General features: G+C 49.3%; 1 protein-coding gene across 3 annotated transcripts in view; it reads right to left on the reverse strand.

The window, feature by feature from the left end:
• CPNE5 (copine 5) overlaps nt 1-16,229 on the reverse strand; it is an 88,063-nt gene that overhangs the window by 53,935 nt on the left and 17,899 nt on the right. For all 3 annotated transcript variants that reach the window (XM_045512180.2, XM_045512179.2, XM_010948996.3), the window contains exons 2-3: nt 14,550-14,590; nt 13,711-13,757 (exon numbers count right to left, since the gene is read on the reverse strand). In XM_045512180.2, the coding sequence (XP_045368136.1) occupies nt 13,711-13,757; nt 14,550-14,571 (69 nt within the window). In that variant the 5' untranslated portion in view covers nt 14,572-14,590. The remainder of the gene's footprint in view (nt 1-13,710; nt 13,758-14,549; nt 14,591-16,229) is intronic.

A 16,229-nucleotide genomic window follows, 5' to 3' on the forward strand; every position in this document is an offset into this window, starting at 1 on the left:
TTTAAGAACCACTGACTCTAGCTTTGAAGGCAGATCTTTGGTTTTCCCACATAAAGTAGGAAAGTGAAGTAGTTAATAGAGCAATCTGGGGCCATGCTTCCTGTATTCAATGCTTGGCTCTGCTATTCACTGGTTGGGTGACCTTGGCCAAATCCTTTACCTCTCTGTGCCTCAATTTCCTCTTTGGTAAAATGGGAATGACCATTTATTCACACATTATAGGATTTGGGGGGCATATATGATTTAGTATACGTAACATACTTAGAAGAGAGCCTGAGATATAAAACATGTTCTGTAAATTTAAGATTCCACACTTAGTTATTTATAAATCCCAAACCCTGGCTCAGCCATCCAAGAAGTGTATATCTCCCAAGTCCCTGAACTCAGCCCTGTCTCTGAGATGCTCCTGGCCCTAACCACTAACATTCCCTACTCATCTTCCATGCCTGAGGAGGCTTCTGTCCTCCATCTAAAGGGGTCCTTTGTACTTGAGTACCCTAGAGTTCCCAGTTCTGTGCGGTCTATCTCCAGACATTTTCCACATACAGGGAAAGGCCCAGGGGAAAATGCAGGACTAGCCCTTTGTTCTTACAAACCAGCTGCTCCATTAACATCCAGGCTCTGCCCTCCCCAGGGGCTCCCCACAACACCCAGCAATGCCCCAGGCCTTAGTTAGAAAAAAGGCAGGAGAATGTATAAAGTTTACTTAGAGACCTGGGCCTAGAGAAGAAAATTCACCCTAGCCACTGGCAGGGAAAGGGAAAGCAGGAGGAGCCCTTGGGCAAGGGAGCTGCTACTGAGAGTGGAGAGGAGGGGGGCCCTTGGCCAGCTCATCCTCAACTCAGACACACTGACCCTCTGGCTTGGAGATGCAGAACAAGGCAGCCTGGGAAGAGGCTCTCTGTTGCTTCCAGATTTCTAAAACCTGGGCCCCTCTTTTTCCTCACAGCCCACTTGCTGGGGGCAGTGAAAGCAAGCAGCTTAGGGGTTTCTCCCAACATTCCAGTCAACTCCTCCCAGATGCCCATGGCTGGGAGCCACTAGGGGCTGGAGCCAGGGAGGTGTACATGGGTAGCCAGGCCAGTGGCCCAGGACCCACTCTGACCAGGGTTCTGTTACTTATTATCTATGTGAGACAACCTGGATAACCCCTCAGTGGGTGCATTTCCTCATCACTGAAACACAGCAAGTCCTTCCTTCTCCTGGGTAAGGACAGAAGGGAATGTGCATGAAGGGCTGCATGGAGCATCTGCTGCAGAGCTGGTCTTCAATACGAGTAACAACCCTCATGTAGCTCTACTGCATGCCATGCACTGCTTTTCCCACCTACTAACTCAATGTTCATAATAATCTTATGAGGCAGTACTATTATTATTTCATTTATAGATAAGTAAACTGAGACAAGGCTCAGAGAGATTAAGTGCCTTGCCCAAAGTCTTACAGCTAATGAGTCATAGGATCAGAGTTCAAACCCAGGCAGTCTGGCTCCAAATCAGGAGTTGATCTAGTCAATAACCAATAAGAGGTTAAAACTGTGAATGAGGCTAGCACTATGTCCCATCCAGTCTTTACCCCAGTCCAACCTCTGAACTTCTTCAGTGTTTACTGTCCTTTCTACCTTGTTAACTCTTCCTGTGGGGCTGGGTGGTTCTACAGGTCAGGTGGCACAGGTGAGTGCCCCCGACCTATACCTCTGCTCAACCCCCACCCCACCTCCAACCCCTAAACACACACAAATACACACACACACACACACACACACAGTCCTGGCCCTTCCTGTGATTTCCATAAATATTCGTTGATTAACAAGTTGACTTAGAACTGAAGATTTTAGGGCCAAAAGAAACCCAATCCTCTCAACCAATGAGAAAAGAGAGACAGGGAAGCGGATGGAGTGCTCTGACAGAGGTCACATAACTGATTAGGAAAAGGGTTGTGACAAGATCCCAGGTTAGGTGGGGCTCAGGCTCTGAGCAGTGCACTCTTCTCCCAGAAACCTGTCAACAGCCCCCTCTCTCAGTTTTCTCCCTTCCATCAAATCCTCCTCCTTCTTCTGCTTTATATCGTGACTTCTCATTTTCAAAACCTTTCCACACATCTATCATCTCATTTAACCCCCAATTGACCCCACGGAGATGATTTTATTATCATCCCCATCTTACAGATGAAGAACGGAGCTCCAGGAGGCTGGAAGGGAGGGCCAGGGCTCCCAGGAGTGACGGAGGCACTGTGTCCTGTGGTGCTCACCACAGTCCCCTGCCTCAGTAATGAGTGGGTGGCTCTGCAAGCCTGAACAATCACAATCTTAATGGCCCCTGATTTAAGCAGCTCTTGTCTTTTTGCAAATTACAGCTGGATGAAGTTTCGGAGCCCTCCCCCCAGCTGCAAAGCCCCCAGTAGCTGTGTTGGCCAGGACAGAAGGAGGCTGGAGCTGACAGACTGCTCTCTACCTCAAAGCTGCCCACCTTTCCCCAACCAGAGCTCCCCTATAATTTTCATATATTATTGATGGCTTCTTAATTGGGGATTCTAAAAGTCTTGCTGCAGAGCCCAGCCCCTGGCCCCTCATGAATCATATTCACTGGGATTAAAATTAGAGGCCAGAAAGCTATCTGACTTAAATAGAAATAAGAAAAGGGAACATGCTTGGCTCTGGGAATAGGGGCCTGGGTGGGTGCCCAAGGCTGGGGAGAAAGGCCAGATGTCTGGGCATCAGGAAAGAGGGTCTGGGTTGTAGGAAGGGGCACAGAGGACCTGGCCCTATGCCAGGTCCACCACCATCTTGGGGCTAGAAATTTCTCTCCAGTTCTCTCACAGGAGGGGTCCAGGATTCTGTGGCCATCCACTCCTTGTAGAGTGAGAAAAACCAGGCCCAGAGAAAGCAAGGGGCTTACATAGAGTCACACAGAGTAAACCACGACATCTGTGGACTAGTGGCCTCAAAGACCACTTTCTGTTTTGTTAAGGCCTCTAGGTGAGGAAGGGCAGAGGTGGAGATGGGGGACATGAGGCTCTGACGGCCTTTCCAGTGCTCAGGCCTGGACAGAGAAGGCTCCTGCCCTGGCCCCAGACACCAGCAGTGGCCTGTGAAATTTTACCAAGCTTATAATAAAAACTTCCTGCCAAAAAGCTTAGTTCCTAATTAGCCATTGTTCCAGATAATCTGTTAAATTATCCCAGCTCCTGGGGGAACAGCCCTTTTACCAATAAGCCTGGCTGCCAAGCTGCTGGTAAAACGTTCTCCACTGGCTCGTGCCCCTGGTGCTGCCTAGGTGGCTGAGCCTCGGGTCCAGCTGCAGCACTTCAGGAAGGGGAAAGCCTGAGAAAGCCTGTATTTATCCCCCAGCACACCCCACAGGGTCCGGGGTCCTTGTCAAATGGCATTAGGATGTCTAAAATCATACATCAGTGGTTCCTTCCTCCAGGTAAGGCAATGGTTTCTCACTTAGGGCTTCTTACAAGAAGAGCCATTATTGAGCATTTTCTATGTGCCAGTCACGTTCCATGAATTAGCTCCTTTAATCCTCACAGCAGGCTTGTGAGCCTAAGCACTTGCCCAAGAGCCCCAGCTGGGAAGGTGGTGGCCTGGATTTGGACCCAGCTGCATCGACTTTGGAGCTCATGCTCTCAACAGTTCAGCTGCACTGTAAAGTGTGACTGTACCAAAGAGTAAATAGATTTATCAGCTACCAATGGACCCAGCCCAGAACCTCAGGGTTTACTAGAAAAGCAGGCTCTTTTCTTCAAATGAAATCTTAGGCTCCTGTCTAATGTATCACACAGAATAAGCACTTTTGGTTGAATGGGGGAAGGGGTGGCAGGAGACACACACAAATTCACATATCAAACCCTGGTGCTAGAAAAGCCCATTTTGAAAGTCAGAGGTCTGGGAAGATGAGAGGAGCAGGGACTCAGACTCAGAAGACTACATCACATTTCAGCTCTGCCATTTCTAGCAGCTGCTGGGTGAAGCAAGGGTTGTCTTCCTGCTTCTGACCTTTCCCCTGCCTTCCATGCTGCACATCAGGGCCAGAGCTGTCCTTCTGAAACATAAACCAGCCTACATCAGTCCCCTGCTCAAAACCCTCAAATAGCCTCCCACCACACTCAAAGCAGTGTCTGAACTCCTATATGACCTATAAAGCCCAACAGGATCTGTCCCTGCAACCTTTGTGACCAACCATATGGCCCACTGTCTTTATTATCCACACCACTCAAATTATACTGGCCTTCTTTTTGTCCTTTGAGTGCAGTGAGCTTGTTCCTACCTCAGGGCCTCTGCATCTGCTGTTCCTCTGCCTGGAACCCACCCACCCTGAGACTTACCCATGGCACTACTCAGAGTTCAACTCCAGTGTCATCAGCCCCTCAGCTGGGCCTCCCTCAATGCCTTCCCTAACTAAAGCAGCTCCCTTCTCCCCGGTCACTTGCTATCTCATTGCACTGTTCTTTTTCACAGCACTTATTGATCAGTATGTGAAATTATCCAATTTCTTTGCTGATTACACTAAGCCTCTCCAGAGCAGGGACTCTGCTGTCTTGTTCTCCACTATGTGCCTGATCAGTGTATGGTATACAGTAGGTGCTCCATAAACGCCTGCTCCCTGACTGCTGACTCTGGAAACCATGATTCAATCTAAGACCATGTACTCCCAACAGGGCTCCGAATGAGGCGGCACCTCCCCTCCTGAGCTGATCTCTCCTCTCTCTCCAGCAAACCCTGGGTCGCAGTCAGAGTGAGTCACAAACACTCATGGGCATGCAGGCCAGTCCCACCCCCAGGCTTTTCTCATGTCAGGCCCCATTCCTAGAATGCCTTTCCTTCCTCCCAGCATCCTTCAGTTCCCAGTATGGTGCCACCTTCCCCTGGAAGCCTCCCCAGCCCTCCTGGATTTTTCCCTGCTGTAAAGTGCTGAGAATTAGTGTCTAAACTACTTGAGAGGCTCTCAGACTAGCTATAGTCTGGAACTTGGGACCTCAGAGAGGATCTATTCCAACAAGAAGATGAAGCAAATGAGGCTTTTAAATCCTTTTATGCATGTGTCTGGTCTCCCCAGCTCCCTGTAAGGTCTCTGAGGGAAGAGACCTCCGTGCTAAAGCTTGCACCCTACAGGATATCACAGTGTCTTTCTCAAGTTACTTCCTTCTCTTGGCCTCCACACTGCTATCTATAGAATAGGCTGCTTGAGGGAAAGTATACAAACTGCCTGGTACATTGCCTAGAGTCCATCTATGATCTATTAACAAGAGCTACATTTTAGCAAATGCCTACCTGGCTCCTCCCACTTATCCTATGGTATCTTGAATCCTTAGACAAGTCAGCAGGTAAGTATTGCTAGTTGCCTATTTTACACTTGAGGAATCTTAGGTTCAGAGAGGATAAGTGTCTAGTACAAGGCTATACAGCTCTAAGTACCAGAGTCCTGACACAAATTCAGGTCTGTCTAACTCCTAAACCTGCCCATGATCCCACCCCTCCTCTGTGGTTCAATAGGGAGAGATCCCTGGTTTCCTAGCTGTGTCACCTGGGGTAAGTTCCATCACCTTTCTGAGGTCTGGGGATAATCTGTACCTGCCTGCAAAGTTGTTATAAGGATTAGGGACGGTGAGTATGAAATGCTGGGCACACAGCAGGCACGTGGTAAAGGATGCCTACTGTTACACAGCAGATTTTCTGTATATCTTGGTTGATTCTTTACGAGTAGCTCAGACAGAGTTATCGGGGAGCAATCTTGGCTGCTGGGATACGGGTGTCTGGAGGACTCAGAAAGAGCTGAAGGTGGATCAGAGTTGGATAAAGGCATGGGTACAGTGGATTTTCTCTGAAGCAACAGAGTGAGGGTGGGCACACCAGATGGGGGCTCTGAGTGTTTGGATGCAGAGAGAGGGACAGAGCTAAGAAGAACTTCTTCCCTAAGAAGGCAGGTAACAAGCCCTGAGGTAGGGTGGGAAAATTGGAGTCAAACAGCTTGGGTTTTGTTCTTTTGTCTATAAATACATTATTTTAAATTATTTTTTAATGAGTGTCATCCATCCTAGGAGTGGGAATTACATTCGAAAGACCCTAATTAGGAGGACTCACCTCAAATACATTATTTCCTGGGCACTGGAGAGCTTTATTAACAGAAGAATGTTAGCAATGATTTTTCACAGACAACAGGAAGGTGCAGAGAGACACCTGGATGGTTAGAAGTGCTCTACAAGCACTCAGACTCTTGCACAAGCAGGGCAGGAGAATCTGTAGAGACCAGTGACCTCACGCCTTGGGAGCGGACCTGGGCTTCTGATACCCCCAGGTTCTCCCACAAGTGGAGGATGGTGTGGCTGAATTCTCCCCAGTTCCAGAACATCATCCCTTGGCCTGCCTCCAGAAGGCTTTCAGGCAAGAGGCAGGTTCTGGGACCTCAATGAGTTTGTAAGGACAGGTATGTGACTGGGGGCCACTTGCTAATATTAGGTTAGAGTCTAACTTTAACTTTCAGGCCATATGAAATTGCCAACATTTTCAAATTGCTAATCCATATGGTTCAACCTAACACATGGGTGCATGTGGTAGAAATCAGCCTGAGTGCTGCTTTCAAGGTTGTACAGGCCCTGGTCTCGAGGTTGAGTGGAAGAGATGTGCTTGCACCCACCCCTGATTGTGGGAGGATGCAGGAATCTGCCCCCAAAGGCCCGACAACTGTGGACAGCCTACTGGGGTTAGGTGGCTTCATAACAGGTTTGAATCCCAGCTCCACTGCATGGTTGTGTACAAACCGCTTCAACTCTCCCCACCTCAGCTCCTATCTAGATCTGGGCTGATAATATCCCCTCGCAGTGGCTGCAGCACTAGGGATGAGCCAGCAGAGCACACAGCAGGGGCTGAATCCATAGTAGTTCATTTCTTATGGCCATTTCTAGGGTACCCTGTTTGGGAGAGGCTCTAACACCAGGCAAATAAGTTGATGTTTTGTCTCAGGGCCTTGAGAAATGGGTAAATTCTTGAGCTGTGATTTTGAAAGCCACTGGAACACAGAAAAAGCCCTTTTCTTTTCAGGAGGAGCTAAAAAGGATACTCTGGGGGTGAGTGTAGGGGTGATCTTCTGGGCCAGAACCAGGAAAGATGACTGGGGTCTGGAAGGGGGCAGAAGCTACCACAAGAAAGGCATGGCTTCATGAGCAGACAGAGAGGAGATGGCCCGGACAAACACCAGCAGGGGACAAAGGCACCAGAGGCCGGGAGTGGGGCCCCTGCATCATCTGTAGCCACCATCCTGGTGGCCGTTTGCCATGCTGCAGTGCTCTGCTTGGGCACCACACAATGATGGCATCCTTGTGTCCAGCCTTTCCTGAAAGAGCCCTTCCTGATGAGGGACCCCTCACACACAGGGTTGAGATGATTCTCTTCAAGTCCCTTTCCCCCAAGAAGCCCTCACTCCTTGGAACCAATCAGGTCCTGCAGCCCCAGGCTGAGGAAAGCACTTGGGTTTCACAGGAAGCTGGAGTATTCAAGAATGTTGGCTGTCTCTCCTGGGCTCCTGGTGTGGGCAGGGTCGGTTTAGTTCCTGGGGTCTCCAGGTGTGGCCGTTCCCACAGTGAAGGAGCCACCTGGGTGCCCAAACTGGGAAATGGCACATTACAGTTTTTATTTCCAGGCATTTCACAAGTGTTATCCTTCCAAGAAGGTCTCATAACCCCGTTTTACAGATGAGTAAGCTGAGACTTGGAGAGAAGATAAAATACCTCACTCAGGCCACATAGTAAATCTCAGAGCTGGGATGGAAATCCAGGGTTATGGACATTAAGTTCAGGCAGTTGAGTATTATTCATGACTTCCTTAGGGACCAGATCCAGAAATACGAGATGGGTTATAACAAAGTTATGTAGATCCTAGGCAGCTAAACAGCATTCCCCAAAGGTCAACTAGAGAACTGAGGTCAACATAGGAAAAGGTCTCTAGTGGAGGATCACAGCACTCCATCCTATTCTATCCCTTTTCACTCGTATGGACAACAACTGCAGCTGACCCAAGACTAGGAGGCAAAACCAAGATGCTAAGTGCGCACCCATCACACAACACGATCGTCACAGACCATAACAATAGATTGAATCTACCAAATGACATATAACAGATAAATGTAAAATCTCACATCTAGATTCAAAAACTCAATTGCCAAATCTGAGCTGGAGGAATACTTTTTGGATAGCAGATCATTTGAGAAAGACACAGGAGTCCCTGAACTCAATACGAAGCAAGTAGAAGACACATGCCAAAAAGGCCAGTGGAATTCTAGGTAACATCGACAGATGTATAAACCTCAGAAAAAGACACACAGAATGCAAAGACCAAGGGAGGAATGCGATCATATAGTTCAAGCCTGGGTGAGGAGGGAGCCAGCCCAGGATGCTCTGGACAGAAGGGGACGGCACAGGACACACACTTTGGGAAGAACATCGACAAACAGACATTTGTTCTAGGGAGTGTGCCAGATTGGAAGGGACAAGAGACAGTGATATTAAGAGGGAGGGACTCCTGATAGAAATGATCACATCTAGGTTTGCCCCAGAGGGGACTAACAGGGCACCATGAGCTGTCCTCACTGATAGAAAGAGTGTGTGGAAGAAAAAGTCAACTTACTTTGCATACCTAAGGAGGGCAGAATTAGGAACAAGCGGAATTTTGCCCTTTATATATAATTATATTATACTTCTGACATCATATTTTAGAAACTATTTTCACATTACCTCTCTGTGCTTCAATTTCCTCCTTTGTTAAATGGGGCCAATAATAGTAATAATAACAATAACAATGCTGCTGTTCCCTCCTTCAAAGCATAGTGAGGATCAAATGAGTTGCTACATGTAAATGCTTAGAACAGCGTCTGGTACAACCCTATTGCATAAGTGTTTGCTGTTAGCATTCCTATTGCTGTTATTGTTATTATTGTTACCTCCCTGAATTGAAAGTGAGCTCTGGCTCTAGACAGTGTCTGGTCCCTCTTTGTGTTCCCAGCATTCATCCCCTAGCACACAGTAGGTGCCCAACACATGCTCATTAAGTCAAAGTTATATGGAGGCTCATATCAAGGTGCTCCAAGGAAGATCACTGCAGATATTTAGAGATGAACTGTCATTCCCAGCTGGTGGTAAAATGTTCAACAGGCTGAGGTTGCTCAAAAATAGACTGAGTGCTCAGGCAGGGACGTGTGGTAATGTGGGTCAATCAGCAGGACACCGAAGATTCCATGATACCCATCTCCTCCATTCCAAGGGGCCCTTGGCCAGGATAGCCGCTTGGCAAGGGAGGGGGAGAGTTCACCCTGCTATACTTTTCAAATGGGAACCAAGCAAGGCTCCCTTTTCTCAGTGACAGCATTCCTGGGACCCTTCCTACTTAGCCACCCTGCCTTTTCCAGGACATGCAGGATGCCCTGGCAAGACTTAATGCAAATAGTGCTCAATTTCCTGGGCTAAAATTACATTTTCTTGAGTCAATTTTCATAAAATGCTGTGACAGATTTAGGTGCTGGGAAGATGGAGCTTTCTCAGAAGGCATTAAAATGGCCCATACAGTTAAAATCAGCTGAAACCCAGCAGCCAGGGGCTGAGAAAGCAGCTTTCATCCTTCAGTGGCCTTGTGCAAACCAGGGGTCAGGACCCTGCCTGGAGAAACTGCTGTGCCTGTGCCTGACTCCCTCTGGTCATGGGATGACTATCTCTCAGCCAAGATTCCACTAACAGAGAGATGTTTTGCAATGCACTAGCAGGTGGAGCCATGAGAATGTTCATGTTCCCTAGGAAAAGCAGTCTTCCATCCCAGGGGCAGTTTCATAGAAATGGACCTGGATTAATCTTTAAACTCTCCATTCCTGATACTTTCCTCTACGAGTCACACAAAAAAATCAGGCAAAGAAGTAGGGCCTTGATGTGTTTGAGGGCATCTTCCCTTCTGCAGAAATAGCTTGAAACCTGTGTCCCAGGGGTAGTCCATGAGACAGTGCTTTGCCACCATCACCCCTGAAGACTGGGCATGGTGCTGATGGCCCCTTGTAAACAGGGTCAGTCTCCTGTCTGAGATGCTGAGTCTATGACCCCAGCAGTCCTCAGCCTGACAGTTGTGGGCTCCGTTGAGTTGCCTCTTCCTGTACCTTCCTAGCCTCACCCACTGAACCCCAGCCTCGCTCATCTGCTCGCTGTCTGTTCTGAATGGTCACTGTTTGACTCTCTGGATCCACTCCTGGCCCTTCCTCACCTTACTCTGCCCGGGAGGCCAACAGTGTGGACTGGATCAACAGTCCTTTGCCCCGGTTCCTCCAGTAGGCTTCCACCAATGGGATGTGAAGGCGGAGAGCAGAGAATGAGAAGAGAGTGAAGTTGCCTGGGCTGACCACGTCCCTTCACTAAGGGCCCCTGCTCCTGCAGGGAAGCCCCTGTGGGGTTCCAGAAACCATGCCCTCCCCTTACCTCCTCAGGCCTGTAGTCTCACCGTCACCGGTCCCCGTGATCCACCACCCATCATTGGCTTACCCTGCACCCTGCCTACTCCTTTATAAATAACCCTATATTATGTCCCTCAACTACCTAGGACCTGGACTGGCTTGCTCATTCCTGCCCACCTCCATGCCTTTGCTTTCACCACCATCTTTGCTGCTAGGCCCTGTGCCACGTCCCCCAGCTTTACTGAAACCCAACTCGAATCAGCTCCTCCAGGTGTATGCTCCCATGGCACTGGGGTCTAGTGCCCTGATTCCAATACCTGAAGCCAGTCCTGCCCCTCCCTATACAACAGGGAGGTTGAACCAGCTGATCCCTGAAGTTTCTTCCAACCCACATTCTCCTTTGCTCCCCATCATGTGCCCCTTAGCCAAATGGCTTGTGTTTAGGTTCAAATTCCATTTAAAAATCCAATGAGCTACCAAGTGCTTCAGCCAAAATGACATCCTGGTTGTAACTTTCTCTCCTCTGAACTCCCATTCTACCCTCATCAACACCTCTCACCACATCCTCTGTTAGCATTATTCATGCAAGAGAATCTCCCCTTTCAGGCTGCAAACTCCCTAGTTCCATCTTGTATTTTTGGTGAAACTCTTTTCTTTTGGCAAAGCTCCCTTCCCCACCCCCCTGCCCTGGCACCTCATAAATGCTTTTACTGTTGCAAATATTGACTGAAACGGAGGAGTGACCCGTAAGACTCGAACACCCTGGAAGACACTGTACAATGATATTTACCAAATAATGACTCTGCAGCAGGCACATTACATCCATCATCTTGCTCTGCCCTCACCACAGACCTACAAGGTAGGTGTTACCCCTGTATTACATGTGTGGAAACACAGAGGTGAGGAAACTGGCTCCAGAAAGGGCTGGAGCCAGGAGTGAAAGCTCAAGAGTATTTGCCTCCAAGGCCTCTCACCTTTCCTGTGCTCCACCCCACAGTGTGTGTGACAACAGATGCAACAACTAGGGACCCTGACCCAAATGCAGACATGTCTCATTACAGAATGTAATTAAGGGTTTGCAGAGCAGCGCCTTCCTGAAGAGACCCTTTAGATTTTCCTGAATGAATCATGAAGACATTAGCACGTTCTTGCTCTCTGTGAAGCTCGGCCAAAAGGCCTCAGAAGTAATTAGCTCACTTAGGCTAACCATTTCCCCAGCAATCTGGTTTACGCTTCAATTGGCTTACAGCCTTAGAGAGGGCAAAAAGGTCAACTTTAGCCCAGCCCCTGTGGAAATATTTCCTATACCTTTTATGGATGAAATTCATCCCCTGCAGCAACTTGCTTCTGCCAAACCTGGGGGAGGGAGGAGCAGGGAGCAGGGCAGGTGATACTCTGGCCAGTCCAATGAGGAAGAGGAGGTTGGTTACTAAAGTCTCAATTACTGAAGCTATTCTGGCCATTCTCGTTCTCATCATGTCACCTGGGACCCCTGCCCCCCGGGGACTCCTGGCTTTGGTCACCTCATGCACCATTCCCCCTCCTTCCCTTTCTACAAGCCTTGGGGTCTAGACCTGTGTCCCTCTGCTCTTTGGAGCTGCCTCTGCCCCGTTAGCCATTGCAGCTTCCCTCTCTCAATGGAGACCCCAAGCTGAGTCTCTATCCAGGGGCCCTGGGGCCTCTCTCCTAGCTCCAGGTGGACAAGGTCAAACCCCTACTTATCCCATTCTTGGGCCTCTTCTGGTCACCAGAAGAAGTGAGCTCAATTTGCACAGCTACAAAGGCCACGGGAAACCAGCTTTGGCTCTGAGTCCAGTAAATTCAGCCCCACCACTTCAACCATGGAAGAAAACATTCTTCACTTCCCATCTTTAACCTCATCCTTGCTTGGTCAGATCCTCTTCTCTGAGAGTAAGGAGGCCTGCTCCTTCTGCTGTTCAGACAGGTGCCAGGGGCCACAAGGACCCTCCCCCTTGACCTAGTTCCCCCCTTTTATTCTCTGCACCTGAAAACCAGCTGGCATGGAAGGTCTGAGGGAGGGAGGAAGCAGAGACAAGAACAAGATAAAAGCTGCCACATCCTTGCCAGCTTCTGTGGCCTGGCTCCTTTTCCTAATCCATTAATTCTTTCAACAGCCATTTATGAACACCTACTGTGTGCTGGACACATTCCAGGTGCTCTAGATATAAGAGTTAATGAAATAGATGAATATGGAGCTGACACATGGGAAACAAGATAAATAAGTAAACCAGAGTTTATGCTGAAAAGTGATAAGGAGGCAAAATTCAGCAGAAAGGGCATATGTGTTGGAAAGGTGGAAATGTCAGATTGGGTAGCCAGGGGAGGCCTTGATAGGCTGATGTCTGAGTCAAGATCTGAGGGAATCGTGGAGGAGCCATGTGAATATCTGGGAAAAGAGCACTCCAGGAAAAAGGAACAGAAAGTGCAAAGGCCCTGAGGCAGGAGGAGGCAGCTATGAATGGAGTGCAGTGATGGAGGGGATGAGCAGTAGGAGATAAGGTCAGCCAGGTAAAGGAAGTCAGATTATGTAGGGCTACCAGGCCACCATTGTGTTTTGCAAGATGGGAGCTGCTGGAGAGCTCAGAGCAGAGGAGGAACAGAATTTGACTTGGGTTTTAATAAGATCCCTCTGGCTTCTGGGTGAGGAACAGACTGATGGTATTTAGGAGACCCACACCTACCCACTAAAAGTCCCTGTGATTCTTGAGAGTGAGCCCTTCAAGTCTGCCCTCTCCTTATACATCCTGTCACAAGGGGCAAAAGGCACATGGACTCAGGTACGAACAATGGAATTGAGATAAGGATGGAAACGTGGGTCGTCCCAGATTATGGCAGAGCTTGGAAGTCAGACTAAGAAGCTGAAACTTGATTCAAGCAGAGGGGAGTCACTAAAGGTTTCTGAGCAGGAGAATCACCTAACTAAAGCTGTTAGTTAGTCACATTAGTCAAAATCCACAGGAAGGCTGCTGTGGTGGAGACGCGGTGCTAAACACTGTACACATGTCTCAGGCCATGATCTTGCTGGGCCTGGACTCCCTGTCTCCCCAAACAGACTGGGGCTCCCTGAGGACAGAAAATTCCCTCTATCTTCAGTCTCTTCCTGCATTAGCAGGGACAAGACTCTCCCCTCTGCACACCCTACTATTCTTCACGGGGCTTAGGTCCTGCATTTGGAAACACATCAAGTGGGACGACTCCAGAGTTAGATGACAAGACAGACACCAGAGACAGGCTAGTGTTTCCAGGGTGGGAAAGGGGCTGTACTTACCTCCCGCCACTGCTTGTTCTCCATCCCTTGAGTATACATGACGCATACTGTGAGGAGAGGAGAAAAAAAGGGTTAGCATCCCTAGCGAAGAGGAAGGTGTGGGCCCCAGAGAGGAAGGTCCTGGGTTAGCAGTGTTGGATCGGGGGAGGTGGAGGGGTTGGCGTAGAGAAGGGGACCTAGAACATGGGTATGTCTGGGAGGGGCACCCTTTGGGAGGAGGGTCAGGGGCTATTTACATCTAGGACAAAGTAAGTGTGAAGTGTGAGGCAGGAAGACAGGTGGGCATGACAATGGACTGGGTGGCAGAGGTGTGGCAGGAGAGAGAATGTGAAACCTGCCTTGTCCCTTTAGAGCCCAAGGCAGCCTCATGAGGCCTATTATTACCATCAGCCCCACTTCACTGATGGGAAAACTGAGGCTCAGAGGAGGCAAATGACCTGTCTGTGGTCATACACTTGAGTGGCATTGCCTAGGGCTAGAATCTTGGGTTCCAAAATCAGTGTTTGTCCCCCCAGACCACAGCCAACTGGGGTTCTTAAATATATGGGTTTCCCTAGGACTAAGACCTTCTGGTCCCAGACACCCTGACGCCTCCCCGCCTGCTTGGTTGTGTTGAAACTTCAAAAGTACGGGGCCTGGGAAGGATCAAACATACATACACTTCCCCAGCCCCGCCCCAGTTCTGTTTCTCCAGACAGTATCCGTGAAATGTCGGACAACCTGGATGCAGTGGGAATGGTGCCTAGCACATAGTGAGCACTCAGGACAGGCTCCAGTGTTGGCTGCTGCAGTAGTCATAACGCTGTTGTTACTATTATTACTGTCAGAGCAGGACTTACGTGGGTCAGACTTGGAGAACATGTCTTTGTCCAAAAGGTTCCTGAAAGAGGGGGAGAGAGCAGGAATTAGCGCAGCCCAAGGATCTCAGAGGATTCAGGCTGTTACTGAGACCAGGAGGATGCCTCGGGCCTGTCCTCCAGCAAAACAGGAAGCAGGAGGCTCTTTCAGCACAGTTTATTAGGGATCATTAAAGCTGGGCAGGCCCCAGAGGTTCCTCCCTAGGATGTGAGGTGATCCCTACCTCCCTCCTCCACCATCACCATGCTCTCCTGCGCACCCCAGTGCCCTGGATCCTGCTGCCCCTTGTTCTCTGGCCAAAGCCAAATCTGCCCAAAAGTTCTAGAAATTCTGTTCTAGAAATTCTCCTCCTACCATTTCTCTGTCTCTGAAAAAATACAATAAAATCAAGCCATCAAAACTTATCCATTCAATGTCCCATTCTCTCAGGGCTCCACATACAGCCAGTTTATTCAATCATCTCATCTGTGCCGATGGATTAATGAATAACAACTCTCAGGGGATGCAGACTCATTTGAACAGGGTCTTTCTGTGGTCAAGACCAGAGCTAACACATGGCCCTAACAATCAGACTGGAGGTCAGGCAGCAAGATGATGGACACAACGTTTTGGGGCAGAGAGGTCTTTGAACAGGTGCTGAGCCCCTCCCGCCCTGCCTCTGTGCAATCACCACTCCCACTCACTGAACCCCAGGCACTGTGCTAAGTGTTCTGCAAATATTAGCTCTCAATTCTCACCCCGCCCTGCAAGGTCAGTACTGGGTAGGCATCATCCCATCTAACAGATGTGGAAGTGGAGGCACAGGGAGATCATATAAGAGCATGTCCTGCACATCTGGTCTCCCTCACTCTACAATGACCTACTGCTGTCAGGAAGCAACACATCCCAGTGAAAACTTAGTCTCTGGCTGGGAAGTGACTCAACCTTTCTGAGCCTGTTTCCTCATCTGTACAATAGAGACAATAGTGCCATCTTTAAGACTGTTGCTGCTCTACCCTATCTCCCCAGCCCTCCTAGTTCCTGTACATACCCATGGTTTCCTCCTGCTTCTCTCCCAAAGGATTTCTCTGGCAGGCAGGGCTGCAAATACCAGGAAGTTTATGTTACCCAGGGCAGCTCTCAACCAATGATGGGTGAGAACTGGGGGATAAATACACAGCTTTCTCACTCCCCCACCAAGGACAGCTCTGAGGTGTGCTTCACACAGCCTCCCCGAGGTGCCCACCAGGAGACTGCTCATTAAAGACCCTTGTTGACTCGGGCAAGGGCTTCATTGCTGAAGGGCTTCCTGTGAGTCCTCCCACCTGTTGGAGTTACTGACTCCTTCCTACACTGCCCTAAAGTCAGCCTCTGCCCTTGCCAGCCATCTCAGCCATGTCTGATCTCCTTCCCAGATGTTCCCAGAGGTTTTCTCAACTACCCCCTCCACTCCCATGCTCCCCCTTAAGCCCCTATGCCCCTTGCACCCTTTCCCCAGAGAAGAGAAACAATCAATACCAGGTTGTGTGGCTTCCTGCCAGCCAACTCCAAGTGTCAGAGCTGGATGGGACCCTCAGGATCATCTGTTCTACCTTCTCCTTGAGAGGGGCGGAGACTGAGGCCCAGGGAGGGGCAGGGAGTGGTCATGCCCCACAGCAAGCAGTGGCGGAGCCAGAAAGGTC

This window comes from Camelus bactrianus, chromosome 20 (assembly GCF_048773025.1).
Source record: "Camelus bactrianus isolate YW-2024 breed Bactrian camel chromosome 20, ASM4877302v1, whole genome shotgun sequence".
NCBI lineage: Eukaryota > Metazoa > Chordata > Mammalia > Artiodactyla > Camelidae > Camelus > Camelus bactrianus.